The sequence below is a fragment of the Salvelinus fontinalis genome, chromosome 9 (assembly GCF_029448725.1).
Source record: "Salvelinus fontinalis isolate EN_2023a chromosome 9, ASM2944872v1, whole genome shotgun sequence".
Lineage (NCBI taxonomy): Eukaryota > Metazoa > Chordata > Actinopteri > Salmoniformes > Salmonidae > Salvelinus > Salvelinus fontinalis.
In genome coordinates, this window is record NC_074673.1 from 20,320,496 (window position 1) to 20,340,671 (window position 20,176).

A 20,176-nucleotide genomic window follows, 5' to 3' on the forward strand; every position below is an offset into this window, starting at 1 on the left:
GCCTCCCCTCAGAGCTTGGTTCCTCTTTAGATTTCTTCCTAGTTTCTGGCCTTTCTAGGGAGTTTTTCCTAGCCACCGTGCTTTTACATCTGCATTGTTTGTGGTTTTAGGCTGGGTTTCTGTACAGCACTTTGTGACATCGGCTGATGTAAAAATAACTACATTTTATTAAATTCCTTCAACCTCATGGCTTGATCTTTTTCTCTATCATGCACTGTCAACTGTGGAACCTTATATAGACAGGTGTGTGCCTTTCCAAATCATGTACAATCAATTGAATTTACCACAGGTGGACTCCAATCAAGTTTTAGAAACATCTCAAGGATGATCAATGGAAACAGGATGCACGTGAGCTCAATTTCAAGTCTCATAGCAAAGAGTCTGAATACATATGTAAATAGTTGTTATTATTTTTACAATGTAGCTACTTCATCGTTCACATATAAGAATAATAATCGAGTGTAGCCTATTTGTCTTCCAAAGACAGCCAATACTTCACAAAGTTCCCACCCTTAGTCCTTTTTTGAAATGTATTTATATTTTTCTTAATTTTATTAACAACAAATCAATACAGGAAGTACATGTGGGAACACAAGTATATATGAATAATATACAATGGACAATTGGGCTAGGGGTACAATATCGCATTACACAAGGACCTTAAGGGACATACATACACTTATAATTCTAACAGCTTCTTTGTAAGTAGAGTATTTAATTGTCTTAAAATAGAGTTCAATTTCTTTTTGTAAGGTAAGAAAATTTATTTTTTTGTTTGTAAATTTACATTTGTGAATATGAAATTTGGCCAAAAGAATAATGAAATTAATTACATAAAAATGTTTCAGCTTATTTCTATCATAGATAAAGAATCCAAACAGTACATCTCTCCACAATAGTGTAAGATCTTCATAAATGTATTCAATTATAAATCTACTGATGACTTGCCACAGTTTTCTTACATGAATAAAATGCCAAAAAAGATGCAGCACTGTTTCTGGGTGGTCATTACAAAAGGAATAATTTGAGTTGATGTTTTCCTTAAACTTCTTCATATAGTGGTTGGCAGGATAATATTTATGAATAATTTTAAAGGAAACTACCTTAATTTTGTTAACAAGTAGGTATGTGTGTGGCAACATACAAACTTTTTTCTAACAGATATTATCAATAAATCCATTCCAATAAGGCATGACATAATACAACATCCTGCTGAAACAAGGTTCGTATCGCTCTGTTGTTGAATGGACCAAAAGAGAAACAAATCTTTCCTACTGATGAGTCAACAGGGTCAACGGAAGGTAGGCTCTGAGGGTCAGGTCTTGACACGTTCCTGAATAATAAAGCAACACCTGAGGGAATGGCATCTAAAACAATTGCAAAATCTTTAGGTGTTACAGGGACCTTGTAAAGTGATAAGAATTCCTTATAACTGAGTAAAAGACCCTCTGCATTTACCAGTAGGCTCACCAATAGGATATTATTGTCACGTTCCTGACCTTATTTCCTTTGTCTATGTCTATGTCCGTTGCCTGTGTCTGCATTGTTTAGCTTTAGCGTCACGTTCGTCAGTTTATTGTTTTGTAGTTTGTCAAGTGTTCTTCGTTTTCGTCTTAGTTTAATAAATTAAAGTATGTATTCAAACCACGCTGCACTTTGGTCCGATCCTTGCTCCTCCTCAAACGAGGAGGATTACGACGTTCGTGACAGAATAACCCACCAACCAAGGACCAAGCAGCGTGGTAACGGGTAGCAGCGACAGCGACAGCAGCAGCGGCCCATTACACAGGACTTTTGGACATGGGAGGAAATTCTGAACGGTAAGGGACCCTGGGCTAAAACTGGAGAATATCGCCGCTCTCGTGAAGAGCTGGAGGCAGCTAAAGCTGAGAGGCGGTGGTATGAGAAGGCAGCACGGAAGCGAGGCTGGAAGCCTGAGAGTCAGCCCCAAAAAAATCTTGGGGGGGGGGGGGGGGGGGGGGGGGCTAAAGGAGAGTGTGGTGAAGTCAGGTAGGAGACCTGCGCCAACTTCCCGGGCTTACCGTGGAGAGCGGGAGTGCGGGCAGACATCGTGTTATGCGGAAGAGCGCACGGTGTCTCCTGTACGTGTGCATAGCCCGGTGCGGTACATCCCAGCTCCACATATCGGCCGGGCTAGGTTGGGCATTGAGCAAGGTGCCATGAAGCCTGCTCAACGCATCTGGTCTCCAGTGCGTCTCCTCTGGCTGGTATACATGGCACCAGCCTTACGCATGGTGTCCCCGGTTCGCCAGCACAACCCAGTGCGGGTTATTCCACCTCCCCGCACTGGATAGGCTACGGGGAGCATTCAACCAGGTAAGGTTGGGCAGGCTCGGTGCTCAAGAGCTCCAGTACGCCTTCACGGTCCGGTCTATCCGGTGCCACCTCCTCGGCCCAGCCCAGTACCACCAGTGCCAACACCACGCACCAGGCTTCCAGTGCGTCTCCAGAGCCCTGTTCCTCCTCCACGCACTCACCCTGTGGTGCGTGTCTCCAGCCCGGGACCACCAGTTCCGGCACCACTCACCAAGCCTCCTGTGCGTCTCAAGAGCCCTGTACGTCCTGTTGCTGCTCCCCACACTAGCCTTGAGGTGCGTGTCCCTAGCCCGGTACCACCAGTTCCGGCACCACGCACCAGGCATACTGTGCGCCTCAGCAGGCCAGAGTCTGCCGTCTGCCCAGCGCCGTCTGAGCTGCCGCCTGCGCTGCCCGTCTGCCCAGCGCCGCCTGCGCTGTCCGTCTGCCCAGCGCCATCTGAGCTTCCCGTCTGCCCAGTGCCGTTTGAGCTGTCCGTCTGCCCAGCGCCGCCTGCGCTGTCCGTCTGCCCAGCGCCATCTGAGCTGCCCGTCTGCCCAGCGCCATCTGAGCTGCCCGTTTGTCCTGAGCCTTCAAAGCCGCCGGTCTGTCCTGAGCCTTCAGAGCCGTCCGTCAGTCAGGAGCCGCTAGAGCCGTCCGTCAGCCAGGAGCCGCTAGAGCCGTCCGTCAGTCAGGAGCCGCCAGAGCCGCCCGCCAGTCAGGATCGGCCAGAGTCGTCAGTCAGCCATGATCGGCCAGAGTCGTCAGCCAGCCAGGATCGGCCAGAGTCGTCAGCCAGCCAGGATCGGCCAGAGTCGTCAGCCAGCCAGGATCGGCCAGAGTCGTCAGCCAGCCTGGACCTGCAAGAGCCGCCAGCCAGTCCGGAGCCGCCAGCCAGTCCGGAGCCGCCCCTCAGTCCGGTGCCGCCCCTCAGTCCGGTGCCGCCCCTCAGTCCGGTGTTGCCCCTCAGTCCGGTGCTGCCCCTCCGTCCAGAGGCGTCCATCAGTCCAGTGGGGTTAATTTGGAGGGTCGCCGTTAAGAGGAGGCCACGGAAGCGGGGATTAACTATCGTGGGGTGGGGACCACGTCCAGCGCCAGAGCCGCCACCGTGGACAGATGCCCACCCAGATCCTCCCCTATAGGTTCAGGTTTTGCGGCCGGAGTCCGCACCTTGGGGGGGGGGGGGCTACTGTCACGTTCCTGACCTTATTTCCTTTGTCAATGTCTATGTCAGTTGCCTGTGTCTGCACTGTTTAGCTTTAGCGTCACATTCGTCAGTTTATTGTTTTGTAGTTTGTCAAGTGTTCTTCGTTTTCGTCTTCGTTTAAACCACGCTGCGCTTTGGTCCGATCCTTGCTCCTCCTCAGACGAGGAGGATTACGACGTTCGTGACAATTATTTCGGAACCAATATTCTAAAAACAAAGAAGTATTTTTATACAATTTATCCCGATTATTCCATATATAATATCTATGTGGAGAAAAATTATGCTTATAAATGAAGGACCATGACAAGAAAACTTGCCGATGAAAAGCAGAAAGTTTCACTGGAACTTTGTCAATATTATAATTGCAAACCAATATGAAGTTAAAGCCACCAAAAGTAGAGAAGACATGATGAGGAATAAAATTCCACATAGAAGTGGGTCTTCTTAGGAATTGTTTTATCCAATTGATCTTAAAAGTATTATTTAAGGTGGTAAAGTCCAGAAAAGCCCACCATTCTCATAAGTGTTCATTACAACAGTTTTCCTAATGTAATGGGTACGGTTTCTCCACAGAAAGTTGAAAAGCATCTGGTCTATCTCCTTGCTTATTTTACTGTCAAGATATAAAGGTAGAGCGCCATATGTTAGTCTAGGGATACCTTCAGCCTTGGTTATTAGGACTCTTCCTTTTAAAGATAAGTCCCTCTGTAGCCATTGATTTAGCTTCTTCTGGGGTTTTTTAATAAGAGGGTTAAAATTTAGTAAACCTCTAGACTTCTGATCATCACACTGTTTAGATTATATATCACTGATAGAGTGAACATTATTCAGTGAGTCAAAAAACATATCTGTGGATTCCTGACAGTACGTAGAGCTATACAATTTTCTGTAAAAATTGCTACAGTATTTAGCGATTCATTTTTGATCATCCTTAATAACGCCACCTTAGTCCAATTACTTTTATTTTGAACGCCATGACGTGTGTATTCACGTTGGAGGAAATCTTATTCACGTCCGGGTCAGATTGTTTCCAGCATTTTCCCAAACAGCTGATCCGGTCTATATATTTGAACTGTGAAGACTAAAGAAATAACGACATATTTGATAATTAATATGGATTTCTTAAATGCTGAAATCGTGAGGAAGAGAAAACTAATTGAAGACAAAAATCTTATTACTGTGAGTAGCTGGTAGCTAACGTTAGTATGTTTACTAGTCAGCTAGCTAAATTGAGCTAGCTAGAGTTGCTTTAAGTTAGGTTGCTTGGCGTGGGCAGGTACATGAACGTTTAATTAAGTGTTTACTCAAATAGTAGCTAGCTAGCCAACGTTAGCTTAAAGTACAAATTTGGTGAGCCTGCGTCATGATAAAATTAAGAGCTAACGTTATAGGACTCTGAGGTTAGCGGCATGCTTGCACCAGCTAACGTTAACTAGTTATCTTCGCTTAGTTTCAAGAGCTTATCTACGTTAGTTAGCTAAGTATTCTTTTTTTACTTGTGAGATTAAAATGTTGCCATCGTTGCATCTTATTGTTGACATGCGGTGATAATGAATATATTCACAGGATTCAAAGAAATACTTCAAACGAGCCGATCTTGCCCGAAAAGAAGAAGAAGAGTATTTCGAAAGATGTGGCCACAAGGTAATATCACAGCTTTTTTATTTTATTTTGTTTAACCGCGTTTCTAAAACCTAGAGGCGAGACTTCCGGGAAAACTTGTGAAGGAGACTAAAGAAAGGCGTATGCATGCTTTCCAGCCGAAAGAGTTCGTACATATATTATGACGAGAGTTTGGGACGTTTTAGACTTTGGACACTTTATTATAATTTTTTTGACGCAACCCGAAGTCTACGCCACTTTGTCGGTGATTGGTAGGGATTCTTCAGGGAGGGACTAATTTTCATGCCAATTATTTTAATTGAGAAATAGTGCACCATTGTGTCCGAAGTACAATTGTGTGACAAAGGTTTTCTTTGGCAAAAACTCAATAAGTCATTAATTTACTTATCTTTGATTAATTCTGATTATTTTAAGGAAGTGTGTACTGGCGATTAGAGGTCGACCGATTTATGATTTTTCAAAGCCGATACCGATTATTGGAGGACAAAAAAAAGCCAATACCGATTACTCGGCCGATTTAAAAAAAAAAAATATATATATATATATATATATATATATATATATATATATATATATATATATAAACATTTTTTTTTTATACACTGCTCAAAAAAATAAAGGGAACACTTAAACAACACAATGTAACTCCAAGTCAATCACACTTCTGTGAAATCAAACTGTCCACTTAGGAAGCAACACTGATTGACAATAAATTTCACATGCTGTTGTGCAAATGGAATAGACAAAAGGTGGAAATTATAGGCAATTAGCAAGACACCCCCAATAAAGGAGTGATTCTGCAGGTGGTGACCACAGACCACTTCTCAGTTCCTATGCTTCCTGGCTGATGTTTTGGTCACTTTTGAATGCTGGCGGTGCTCTCACTCTAGTGGTAGCATAAGACGGAGTCTACAACCCACACAAGTGGCTCAGGTAGTGCAGCTCATCCAGGATGGCACATCAATGCGAGCTGTGGCAAGAAGGTTTGCTGTGTCTGTCAGCGTAGTGTCTAGAGCATGGAGGCGCTACCAGGAGACAGGCCAGTACATCAGGAGACGTGGAGGAGACCGTAGGGCAACAACCCAGCAGCAGGACCGCTACCTCCGCCTTTGTGCAAGGAGGAGCACTGCCAGAGCCCTGCAAAATCACCTCCAGCAGGCCACAAATGTGCATGTGTCTACTCAAACGGTCAGAAACAGACTCCATGAGGGTGGTATGAGGGCCAGACGTCCACAGGTGGGGGTTGTGCTTATCCCACAACACCGTGCAGGACGTTTGGCATTTGCCAGAGAACACCAAGATTGGCAAATTCGCCACTGGAGCCCTGTGCTCTTCACAGATGAAAGCAGGTTCACACGCACATGTGACAGACGTGACAGAGTCTGGAGACGCCGTGGAGAACGCTCTGCTGCCTGCAACATCCTCCAGCATGACCGGTTTGGCGGTGGGTCAGTCATGGTGTGGGGTGGCATTTCTTTGGGGTGGGCCGCACAGCCCTCCATGTGCTCGCCAAAGGTAGCCTGACTGCCATTAGGTACTGAGATGAGATCCTCAGACCCCTTGTGAGAACATATGCTGGTGCGGTTGGCCCTGGGTTCCTCCTAATGCAAGACAATGCTAGACCTCATGTGGCAGCAGTTCCTACAAGAGGAAGGCATTGATGCTATGGACTGGCCCGCCCGTTCCCCAGACCTGAATCCAATTGAGCACATCTGGGACATCATGTCTCGCTCCATCCACCAACGCCACGTTGCACCACAGACTGTCCAGGAGTTGGCGGATGCTTTAGTCCAGGTCTGGGAGGAGATCCCTCAGGAGACCATCCGCCACCTCATCAGGAGCATGCCCAGGCGTTGTAGGGAGGTCATACAGGCACGTGGAGGCCACACACACACTACTGAGCCTCATTTTGACTTGTTCTAAGGACATTACATCAAAGTTGGATCAGCCTGTAGTGTGGTTTTCCACTTTAATTTTGAGTGTGACTACAAATCCAGACCTCCATGGGTTGATAAATTTGATTTCCATTGATCATTTTTGTGTGATTTTGTTGTCAGCACATTCAACTATGTAATGAAAAAAGTATTTAATAAGAATATTTCATTCATTCAAATCTAGGATGTGTTATTTTAGTGTTCCCTTTATTTTTTTGAGCAGTGTGTATATATATATCACACACACACATTTTTGTAATAATGACAACTGCAACAATACTGAATGAACAATGAACACTTTTTTATTTTAACCTAATATAATACATAAATACACACACACACACAGCTGAAGTGACAATGATACTGAAGAGTCTGCTTAGGAGACAAATACTCTCAACTTTTTGAATAAAAATAGAGTTTAAGTTACCTGTGATGAATGTTGAAAACAAAAACTGTCATTTCTATATGCAGGAAATCCTATTTTAATAATGGGCATGGTAAGAATTGACGACCAAAGTGCGAGTCATAATTCCCATGACACCTTCTAGCAAAATCTGAAAAGCAGTTCCTTAATTTATTCCATAGGATATTTTTAGATTCACTTAAAATAAGGTCTGTTTCGTGTAGGCTTACACCACCTTGCCAATTTTATAACTGTAGATATCCATAGGACAAGGTAACTCTGATCAATATTGGCTAAATATAAGCGAAGATACATTTTTTTGTAGAGTGGATTTATGAAAATATGTTGACAAACGTTACCTTTATCCTAGTGAGATTTACACAGGTATCAAAACCTCGAGGCGGTTTAAGCCTGCACGAAACAGACCTTATTTGAAGTAGATCAAGACATTCTCTATGGAAGACATGAACGGTAAAATAACGAAGGAACCCCTGTCAAGTTCAGCTGCAAGTTATTACAGGAATTATAACGCGTTGACTATTTCTCTCTAAACCATATACCTTTGACTGATCCGGAAACTATCACCTCAAACTAAACGTTTATTCCGTTCCGTATTTTATCTAACGGGTGGCATCCATGAGTCTAAATATTCCTGTTACATTGCACAACCTTCAATGTTTTCATAATTATGTAAAATTCTGGCAAATTAGTTCGCAAAGAGCCAGGCGGCCCAAACTGTTGCATATACCCTGACTCTGCGTGCAATGAACGCAAGAGAAATGACACAATTTCACCTGGTTAATATTGCCTGCTAGCCTGGATATCTTTTAGCTAAATATGCAGGTTTAAAAATATAAACTTGTGTATTGATTTTAAGAAAGGCATTGATGTTTATGGTTAAGTACATATTGGAGCAATGACAGTCATTGATTGATTGTTTTTTATAAGATAAGTTTAATGCTAGCTAGCAATTTACCTTAGCTTACTGCATTCGCGGCACAGGCAGGCTCCTCGTGGAGTGCAATGTAATCAGTGTTAGAGCATTGGACTAGTTAACTGTAAGGTTGCAAGATTGGAACCCCGAGCTGACAAGGTTAAAAATCTGTCGTTCTGCCTCAGTTCCTAGGCCGTCATTGAAAATAAGAATGTGTTCTTAACTGACTTGCCTAGTTAAATAAAGATTAAATAAAGGTGTAAAAAAAATAATAATAATTGGCGCCCAAAAATACCGATTTCCGATTGTTATGAAAACTTGAAATCGGCCCCGATTAATCGGTCGACCTCTACTGGCGACGGTGTCTCAAAATGGACACACAGTAGTATTTGAAAAATGAGGGGGAAAAGCACAAGGTCTTAAAGGAGTATGCAAGCACACTTGTTTGGTTTGCCTAGTTGACTTCAGCTAGCCACCAGCCGAACTGAAGCATGCCTTTTTAGTAGACCATTCCGGGGTTTGGGATTTGAAGTAAAATAAATAAATACTTTACCAGGTAAGTTGACTGAACACATTCTCATTTACATCAATGACCTGGAGAATAGTTGCGGGGGGATGAATGAGCCGATTGGAAGCTGAGGATGATTAGGTGGCCATGACGGTATGAGGGCCAGATTGGGAATTTAGCCAGGACACCGGGGTTAACACCCCTACTCTGATAAATGCTATGGGAACGTTAGTGACCACAGAGAGTAGGGACACCTGTTAAATGTCCCACCCGAAAGACGGCACCCTACACAGGGCAATGTCCCCAATCACTCCCCTAGGGCGTTGGGATATTATAATTTTTTTTAGACCAGAGGAAAGAGTGCCTCCTACTGGCCCCCTAACACCACTTCCAGCAGCATCTGGTCTCCCATCCAGGATCAACCCTCGTTAGCTTCAGAGGAAAGCCAGCATTGGGATGCAGGGTGATATGCTGCTGGATTAAGTCAATGAGAGAAGTGAAATTCTTCCTTAGTTATTCATTTTCTCAATCTAAACGTGAATTGGTACTGTTCTCGGAACACAAATCCCTCTACTTTCATTTCACATCAAAATGCACTTACTGTGCTGTTTTGAGCCGGTTTTAACAGTTGCAGGCAACAGTATTTTTCAGTGTCAACACGTTTGTGGCCGCCTTCTGTTTACACACAGATGTTCGGAGACGCCGATGTAGTCCCTCTGTCTTGTCTGTTTTCCGTAAACAAGTGCTGTAACTTTGAAATATGACTGTGTGGGAACCCTAACCCTATAAAAGTATCAGTTTTGTTTTTTGAAAATGTCTCACTGATATGAAAGATATGGTCCTTATTATTCTAAAACCGTACCGCAAGCGATGCGTGGTAATGTTCAGACCGAGCGCCGAGGCTCTTAACAAAACTCCCCTGTACAGAAGACGCCTTCATCCAATGACTCTTATGTGTAATATAATAGAACTGCGAGTCATCAAAGGTTAGCTATAGCCCATTGTCTGTTCTCTCTTATTCTCTCTCCCTTGTGCCCTTCATCTTACTCCTTGTTTCGAGATTCTCTTTTCCTCTCTGTCCGACCACCTTCTTCCATTCCCTTCCTCCTCCCCTTCCTATCTCTGCACTGTCTGTTCAATCTCCACTTTTTTTTTCTCCCCTCAGTGACTCGTCTTCAGAGTTACAGTGCAGCCTACGACTAGACCCCCTTACAGGGTTGTGTGGTAATGTTTTTCTGATGTTGCATAGCCTGTGTTGACTGTGCTCTCTTCCCATCTTGTGAACGCTGCCCTGCAGGTTCAGAAAGAGGCACCTGAGAGACAGGTAGGGGATGATGGCACAGCAAAGGCAGGGAGCATGTCTCGAGGATGATCGACAGTAGGCAGTGGTGTGTCCCAAAAATCTTGCAAAGCTCCCCTTTCCGCTGCTTCTTCCCTTCAATTCTACCTGTCTGCAAGGACTTGATAGGAGTTCAAAATATGGAGGAAATGTATCTAGCAGCAAGCTAGCTATATACAGTCCAAAATAACCCATTACCTAGTTCTTTCCTCCAGGCTGCTTCAATGTTACCTGAATGTAAGCACAGTATAAAAATATATTATGATTGCTCCACCCATCCTTCCAATAGGCTTAGAGCTTCAGTCATGTTGCTTAAACCTGTCCAATTTAAGTGGTGGATGTGTGGGTTGTATTCAGTCCCTTCACTGATCAGTTGTCTGGAAGGAGAGGGGGCAAGGAATGGAGAGTTGGGACATATCCATGTTGAGCATGAGTTTAGGCTCTGTTGTCAGTTTATCCTTTTGCTTTTTAAAGTTTTGGGTTAATCAGGCTTTGCCTCATATATTTCCAATAAGTTTGATATGGGCCTTTGTAGCAGAAAAAACGTTCTGTTTTTCCCCCTGTTTTTTGTGTTTGCAGGTTTTGCCTTACTTTTGAGAATCGCTCATGTGTGGGGAGAACTGCATTTCAATTCAGCTGACTAATACAGCTCTAAATGTGCCTAATAAAGTGGGTTTTAGTTTACAAATGCAGCACCTGCATCTGACTTGGATTCTTTGTGCATTTTGGGGTCTTTTGTGGTGTACTTTTTTTTGTTTTGATTGTGCTCTTCCTAGAAACACAATCTTAAGGTGAAGAGATGCATGTGCTTCTAAAAGCATGACCCATCAGTAGGGTTTCACATTTTGGGGAATATTCAGAGGTGGAAACTTTCCATGGGAATTAACAGGAATATATGGGAATTAACATTAATGCATTGGATATATTTACCATATCATATGGAGACAAACATAAACCTTCTATCTTATCATAAGTAGACATGATTAAATCCTAACAATGGAAATAAAAAACAATTAGTTACAAATTTAACTTTTTAATTAATTGAGTTGACTCTTCACATGGGATAATTTCACTGAACAACAAAAGGGAATGTTCAATGATCCATCGCACCTACCCAAAAAAACATTTTCAACATACATCTGTAAAATAATCTTCCTCTCAGGCTTCTATGTCTTCTCCCTGGATCTCCTCATGTCCACCTCTTGAACATCAGACTCTGAGTCCTCATCTTCACTGTCACTTTCCAACCTTGTTGAGGGTGGCTCGTTGTCAGGCTCAAAAAGGCTGAAATTTGCCCAGGTGGCCACCAATTTTTCAACCCTTGTATTGGTTAGCCTGGTGTGTGTGTGTTCCCAAACAAGGACATGTTGCTGCTGTAGTTGGTGCGATTTGGAGGATCATGGAGGCAACAGGAGAAAGAGCCTCAGTCCCTTCCACCAGGTGGCTGATGAGATACAGTTGAAGTCGGAAGTTTACATACACTTAGGTTGGAGTCATTAAAACTCGTTTTTCAACCACTCCACAAATTTCTTGGCAACAAACTATAGTTTTGGCAAGTCGGTTAGGACATCTACTTTGTGCATGACACAAGTAATTTTTCCAACTACTGTTTACAGACACATTATTTCACCTATAATTCACTGTATCACAATTCCAGTGGGTCAGAAGTTTACATAAACTGAGTTAACTGTGCCTTTAAACAGCTTGGAAAATTCCAGAAAATGATGTCATGCCTTTAGAAGCTTCTGATAGGCTAATTGACATAATTTGAGTCAATTGGAGGTATACATGTGGATGTATTTCAAGGTCTACGTTCAAACTCAGTGCCTCTTTGCGTGACATCATGGGAAAATCAAAAGAAATCAGTCAAGACTCCAGAAAATAAATTGTAGACCTCCACAAGTCTGGTTCATCCTTGGGAGCAATTTACAAATGCCTGAAGGTAGCACATTCATCTGTACAAACAATAGTACGCAAGTATAAACACCATGGGACCACGCAGCCGTCATACCGTTCAGGAACGAGACGCATTTTGTCTCCTAGAGATGAACATACGTTGGTGCAAAAAGGTCAAATCAATCCCAGAACAACAGCAAAGGACCTTGTGAAGATGCTGGAGGAAACGGGTACAAAAGTATCTACATCCACAGTAAAACAAGTCCTATATCGACATAACCTGAAAGGCCGCTCAGCAAGGAAGAAGCCACTGCTCCAAAACCGCCATAAAAAAGCCAGATTACGGTTTGCAACTGCACATGGGGACAAAGATCGTACTTTTTGGAGAAATGTCCTCTGGTCTGATGAAACAAAAATAGAATGGTTTGGCCATAATGACCATTGTTATGTTTGGAGGAAAAAGGGGGATGCTTGCAAGCCAAAGAACACCACCCCAACCATGAAGAATGGGGGTGGCAGCATCATGTTGTGGGGGTGCTTTGCTGCAGGAGGGCCTGGTGCACAAAAAGACGGCATCATGAGGAAGAAAAATTATGTAGATATATTGAAGCAACATCTCAAGACATCAGCCAGGAAGTTAAAGCGTGGTCGCAAATGGGTCTTCCAAATGTACAATGACCCTAAGCATACTTTCAAAGTTGTTGCAAAATTGCTTAAGGACAACAAAGTCAAGGTATTGGAGTGGCCATCACAAAGCCCTGACCTCAAACCTATATAAAATGTGTGGGCAGAACTGAAAAAACGTGTACGAGCAAGGAGGCCTACAAACCTAACTCAGTTACACCAGCTCTGTCAGGAGGAATGGGCCAAAATTCACCCAACTTATTGTGGGAACCTTGTGGAAGGCTAACCAAAATGTTTGACCCAAGTTAAGCAATTTATAGGCAATGCTACCAAATACTATTTGAGTATATGAACTTCTGACACACTAGGAATGTGATGATAGAAATCAAAGCTGAAATAAATCATTCTCTACTATTCTGACATTTCACATTCTTAAATGTTGGTGATCCTAACTGACCTAAGACAGGGAATTTTTACTAGGATTAAATGTCAGGAATTGTGAAACTGAGTTAGCTAAATACAGTTAAGGTGTATGTAAACTTCTGACTTCAACAGCATGTTGGCACAACTGCCATATTCCATCTCCATCCCAAAGCCCTTGCTTGGAAATGCACTTTGCCAGACTGCCAAGAACCTTGCTCTCATCCAGGCCAAGGTGGCGAGACGACACTGTAGTGATGGTAACATAGGTCTTGTTGATCTCTACACCAGACAGGATACTCTTGCCAGCATTCTTGGGGTTCAACATGTACACTGCGATGTGTATGGGCTTCAGGCAGAAGTCTTCACATTTTTTGATGCATTTCAGAACTGTATTTTCCTCTGCTTGGCGCAACAGTGAAGTGGGCAGGGCAGTATGGATTTCTTCTCTTACATATGCAAGCAGAGTCTGAACATCAGACATGACTGCATTGTCTCCCTCAATCCGTGCAATGGCTATTGCTATAGGTTTCCGGCTGCTTACCACTCTCTCCCAAAATACATCATCCAGAAGGATTCTCTTGATGGGGCTGTCCATATCGGCAGACTGTGATATGGCCATTTCTTGGAGAGACTCCTTCCCTTACAGGAGACTGTCAATCATGATAACAACACCACCCCAACGGGTGTTGCTGGGCAGCTTCAATGTGGTGTTCTTATTCTCTCTCTTTGCTTTATGAGGTAGATTGCTGCTATAACTTGATGACCCTTCACATACCTAACCATTTCCTTGGCTCTCTTGTAGAGTGTATCCATTGTTTCCAGTATCATGATGTCCTTGACGAGCAGATTCAGTGCATGAGCAGCACAGCCAATGGGTGTGATGTGAGGGTAGGACTCCTCTACTTTAGACCAAGCAGCCTTCATGTTTGTAGCATTGTCTGTCACCAGTGCAAATACCTTCTGTGGTCCAAGTCATTGACTGCCTTCAGCTCATCTGCAATGTAGAGACCGGTGTGTCTGTGCTCTTGTAGAATATACTGGTTGAGGGTTGGAGATGTAGTTAATTATTCCTTGCCCACGAACATTCGACCACCCATCAGAGATGATTGCAATAGTCTGCTTTCTCTGATTTGCTTGACCTTCACTTGAACTCTTTTGAACTAGTAGATGAAGCATGTCTTGTTGGAGGGGTGTATCCTGGGTGAAGAACATTCAGAAATCTCTTCCAATACACATTGCCTGTGAGCATCAGAGGTGAATGACTACGTTCCTCCAATGAGCCAAAAACACTTCAGATTCCAGGAGGACCATGAGCTGTTGCTACCGATAAGGTGCCTGATTCATAATTTTCACCTCGAATAGAAGTAGAGGGACTTTTGTCAGGTTGCTTGCTGTGAACGCTGAGGAAACTTTATGCACTTGGCCAGATTCTGCATCTTTGTTGCATTCTTCACATATTTTGCACAGTATTTGCAAATGTACACAGCTCTTCCTTCTACATTAGCTGCAGTGAAATGTGGCATTTTCCTGTAAAGATTAGGGAAAAAATTGTTTAAAAAAAACAACATACAATTCCATGTACAGATAAATAGTTAAGCAGTTAGATTAAACAACTCCTTTTGTAAGATGAATGTCTTATAATGAAACGTGTATTGAAAAAGGTGAATTAACACTCCTCAGTTAGCAGGCGCAAGCAAGCTAAAACCCACATGGTAGCAAAAACTAATCGGCAGAAATTAACAAGTTAGAAATGATTTAAACACACTTTGCTGTAGGCTACTATTTACTAGTTAACAAAAATCATGTAATGTAAAATATATCAACCCTCCCAGTATTGTAATCAAAACTTACCAAAAAGCATGTACGGTAGTCCTTGGCTCAGACAGTAGTAGTGTGGGCTCAATAGCATCTCATTAGTGTGCAAGATCTTGAGAATCAGCTGTACATGTGATGGAAGAATGCACTGTGCATGCAGAGGGTTGCAATTCCATTGTATTGGGGATAGTTTAACCAAAATATGCCACAAGACCTAGAATTGCCTTATGTGTATCCCACAAAGGTTCACTGTTATAGACTTTTTAAAAATTAATTTAAGCAAAATACCCGGGCTTAATTTCCCATGGAAAATTTCCGGAAAGTTTCCGACCCTTTGCAACCCAACCCGACGTATATTTGAAAGATGAAATTGCTATGCAGTGGTTTAATCATTTTAAAACAGGATTTTTAACAGCCATGGAGATGGTCTACATGCAACAGTGTTTTTCCTATGTTCATGCTGCTTTGAAATGGTATGATGGATTTGTATACCAGCAGTCTTTCTGTTTACAGTATTGGTTTGCTTTGGAAGAGACTGCTGGTCCCAGGTGAGTCAGCAGCAATAGATAATGTCTCTGCATGACAGTACGGCGTGAGCACGCTCTACTGCTTCTGCTGGCATTTTAGCCGTTTGTGAGGATGATTATGGTAACACATTTCGCCAGCTGAGAGAGTGGAGGTTTCACTCTCGCCAAAATCTGTCCAAAATAAGCCCGATGCGTTTCTATGGGCTTATTTTGGACCTAAGCTTGTCGACTGTCTTCCTGCCAACTCCTATTGTTAGGACGGAGACATGAGCATCTTTTCATTATATATACAGATCTCTGGTGAGAGCCAATAGTAATGGAGACCTCTGAGTTTAGCCTCTAGAGCCCCACAGTGGAGGTGTCATAATACTTATAAAACCTGGCGGTCAAACAGGGAAATGGTTCCAATAATTTTTCCACTATTCATTTTTCTCATAGCGCTTATTTTAAGTTATTCTAAAATTCCCTGTTTTGTGTATCCTTACCCTGGCGTGACGTTTTGATAACCATGTAACCCTTTATCGATATATTAGTCTTTACTCATTTTTAATAATGCTAATTAGCATCAAAGTAGACATGCAAAACAACATCCTTGCAAGCGTCTGCATGTCATCTCTAGCTGACACCTTTTGCTAACAGGTATTGTGTCAATTTAAAACTTGCACAAGACAGTTCATAAAATTGTAAATGTAAGAAATGTTGCCAATTTTTTCAGGACTACGTTTAGCTAATATTAGAATCTCTGGATTAATTTACCTTTGCCTTGATTTGGCAGTCTCGTCCAGATCATGGCATTTGTAGCTCTTTATACTAGCCTAATTAGCATTTTTGGAGGTAAATACAGGCGAATAGATAAGTCACATTGTCAAAGAAAGATTTACACGGTTATCAAAACTCCATGCCAGGTTAAGCCTATATGAACAGCCCTTATTTTAAGTGTTCCTAAAACCCCCTTTGGGAAAAATGATTGGAACCTGTTTGAACGCTGGTTATTATGACTCATACTGTGGTACACTATAGCAGTGAAAACAGGAAACTAACCCATGCCCCTCTCTCTCCCTTTTACCTCTGTGTTATCTCAAAGATGGAGAAGAAAGAGGAGAAGGCAGATCCCTCCACCTCGTCCAATAGCACTTTAGAGTTGGAGCTGACTGAGGAGAAGCTGCCAATGTCGCTCTCCCGGCAGGAGGTGAGTCGGCCAATCAGAGCTGGTTTTATTGTGTCAAGCCTCCTGGGTTCTGTTCAGTTGGTATGAACAGGGAGGAGACGTGCTTGTTTTTTTTGTCCAGGTGATCCGGCGGCTGAGGGAGCGAGGGGAACCAGTGCGTCTGTTTGCAGAGTCAGACTATGAGGCCTTCCAGAGGCTCAGGAAGATTGAGATTCTCGCTCCGGAAGTCAACAAGGTAACATCCTGTCACTGTTATGAGGCAGGGTGGTGGTGCGAACTAGCTCTTTGTTTTTGTGGTGGGTTTTATATTATTTTTGTAAGGTTAAAGAAGAGTTGGACACACTTAAGCACTCTCATTGTCCTTGGTACTGTTGTGTACATGCTAGCCCAGAACATTATACGTGACTTTTCGGGCACTGACCACCTGTGATGTAAAGATGATCACCTGTGTTACTGTGTATTCTCTGGGCAGGGTTTGAGGAACGACCTGAAGGCAGCCATGGATAAGATTGATGCGCAGTACCTGAATGAGATCGTAGGGGGCACTGGGGAGCCGGGTGAGGTGGACACACAATTCGATCTAAGAGTACATGAGGCAGACACAACCATTGAGGAGCTGGAGGTACACAGCGACTGGGGAGTCACTAAAGCCACTATATTTGTCCTTAACTCAGGGTTTAAGGGCTACATTTAAATCCACAATTGTAAATAAAAGGTGCTGAATGTCCCTCTTCTACCACAGTCCAAACAAAGTCCTATGTGTCAATGCATCATAAGAACACGTTATTCCTTTGTCCTCTTGTTTGGTATTTGTTGTCCTACAGGCTCTGGGTAAATCTCTGGGAACGGGAGATGACAATGGGGACCAGGATGTCATCGACAAAGTCCTTAGGGTGAGACTGAGAGCGTTTTGCTCAGCTTTTTGCTTTAGGGAGAGTTGTTTGCGAATTCAACAGTTGCTGATGTAATCTCTATCCAGTGTTGTAATTATTTATTGTAATCCTGTGATGGAGATATAAAAAAAAATATGTTTGTGTGCTAACATTGTTGTGTTATGGTCAGTAGTTTCTTGGCAGTTGTGGATATAGTTTGTTGTGGTCTGTAGTTCCTGCTGGGAGTCTGGGCGAAGGACCTGAACGGTCGAGAGGACCACGTGAAGCGCAGCGTGCAGGGCAAGCTGGCCAGCGCCACCCAGAAACAGACTGAGTCCTACCTCAAACCGCTATTCCGGAAACTACGCAAGAAGGTGTGTTCACCTCAGAGAACTGCCCTCTGTGAAATGAGTGTGGTGGATATGGTCTTGTTTTATTGTCTTTCTTTTTCTTTTAGAGTTTGCCAGCAGACATCAAAGAATCAATCACAGACATCATTAAATTCATGCTGCAGAGAGAATATGTAAAGGTATTGAACTTGTTTTCTACCTGTTGTCACTTTAATTGGGTGTTTTGTGTTTAGTATGATTGGTATTAGTGTGTGTCATGTAACTAAACTAAGATTGGGCAGTTAAACTGTGCTTGTCTGTTCCAGGCGAACGATGCATACCTGCAGATGGCCATTGGTAATGCCCCCTGGCCCATCGGGGTGACCATGGTGGGCATCCACGCCCGTACGGGGCGAGAGAAGATCTTCTCCAAACACGTGGCCCACGTCCTCAACGACGAGACCCAGAGAAAATACATCCAGGTTAGGACCTCCGTGTTAACCTCTGAATATAACTTGGATCAAAGATGACCCCTAACCTCTGTGTTAACCCAAATAGAGTAGCATAAGTAAGATAGCTGACTGCTCAGCCTTCTTGTGAAAATATCTTAACGTCTGCTCTCTCTTCAACAGGGACTGAAAAGGTTGATGACTATCTGCCAAAAACACTTCTCCACAGACCCCTCAAAGTGTGTGGAGTACAATGCCCTGTAGTACACTGACCGTCTACACCTGTGGTCACCAAGCCTTGTCTTAGAGTCCTGGGGTGCGCAGGCTTTTGTTCCAACCTAGTGCTACAGCACCTAATTCAATTGACTATGGTCTTGATGATCATAAAATATGTTGAATCAGGTGGGCGAGTGTTGGGTTGGAAGGAAAGCATGCCTGTATACTTTGTAGTCTTACAGTATCAGGATTGGTATCCACTGTTTAGTTACACATCTGTGGAAGTCACAACAGCTGAGGAAGTCTCTGTACTTCTGTCTACATACCTGTCAATGGAGATCCAGCTGTTCATGTATATTTGGAGGTTCACTTTTTGCCACTGTTTACTGTTTTGGGTAGCTTTTTTTTTAGGGTGTACAGGTTAATATTTTCCTTGTTACTCAAATGAATGAACATGCCGTGTAAATATCCCTTCTAAGATGAGTCTTTCTCCAGTGTGCTAGTTCTATATCTTTGTAAGAAGGGCCATGATGTGTACGTTTTATTATGCAAAGCTTTGAAAAAAGAAGCTTTAAATTCAAGAATGAGAAAACGGCAGTTGAAACCTGTCAAAGTATACATCTACCTGTGTGAATGGTAAGCTATGTAATTATTAATGCAATACATCTAAATTCAGGGGGTGTTTGGTGTCAGTCACTTTTCATTCCTTTATTAAGAAGTAATATTATTTAGAGAATACATTTTGATGGAACTTTTAGATAACTGCAAATGTTCCCTAGCTCTATAATTTCGCAATGCACAAGATCATTAAATGAGAAGCGCCATTTTAAACTAAGGGCAAATTTCGCTATACAGCTGTAAAATGATTAATCTATAAACTCCAGAGGCCAACAGCAGAGCCAATTTTTATTATACACTTGTCTGTCTACAGACCAATGCATTGCTGCAGATCTTTACATGCTGACCAGACACTGCGTGAATGTTGAAAAATAAATTTACACATTAACAAAAGTTGCTCATGCACGTCTGCGTGGCCAGGCGCTAAAATGTAATTTAGTTCCATTTGTGAAGCTCAATCCACTGCAAATCCTGCCTCTCCCATCTCATTTGTTTTTAGGAGCATATACCCATGTGATTGAAAGATTAATTGAGGTTCACACTCCAGTCAGTTGTGGTAATGCACCTGTAAAGTTGGTTGCCAACTGCTATATAATGTCCAAAGAAGAAAAAACCTGAAGGAGGAGAGATTACGAGAAACAAATTTGGTTGAGCGTTAATCTGTGGAATAATTGTAGGAGTAAAGGACCTTGGGCATTTCAGGTAAAATAACAACCCAAATGTATATCCCAGGGCAAATTAGCTAACAGCAGCTAGCTAAATTGCCATACATGTTTAATGCTTTTCGACCTGTCCCCAAATTAATATAGTTGGTTCAGAGTTCGTTTTGATATTTCAACCTGCATGTCCTGATCGCATCTGGTGTGGGTGGACAAAATCAACATGTTAGACCTTTGCGCCACTCGCCAGCAAATGTTTAAAAAAGACATTCTGACCTTCAAACTTCAATAGCTCGCAAACGATTTGAGCTACGTA

At 42.8% G+C, this 20,176-nt stretch overlaps 1 protein-coding gene across 2 annotated transcripts; it reads left to right on the top strand.

The window, feature by feature from the left end:
* The first annotated feature begins 4,511 nt into the window (after positions 1 to 4,511).
* prpf18 (PRP18 pre-mRNA processing factor 18 homolog (yeast)) lies at positions 4,512 to 19,263 on the top strand. 2 transcript variants are annotated; one of them, XM_055933673.1, is made up of 11 exons: positions 4,512 to 4,702; positions 5,090 to 5,167; positions 10,223 to 10,249; positions 16,634 to 16,738; positions 16,839 to 16,952; positions 17,190 to 17,339; positions 17,542 to 17,610; positions 17,823 to 17,963; positions 18,047 to 18,118; positions 18,245 to 18,400; positions 18,551 to 19,263. In XM_055933673.1, the coding sequence occupies exons 1-11, from the start codon at positions 4,637 to 4,639 to the stop codon at positions 18,629 to 18,631; spliced, it is 1,059 nt and encodes a 352-aa protein (XP_055789648.1). In that variant the 5' UTR covers positions 4,512 to 4,636; the 3' UTR covers positions 18,632 to 19,263. The 2 variants fall into 2 exon arrangements, with proteins under 2 accessions (XP_055789648.1, XP_055789649.1); XM_055933674.1 differs by lacking the exon at positions 10,223 to 10,249.
* The last annotated feature ends 913 nt before the right edge of the window (positions 19,264 to 20,176 follow it).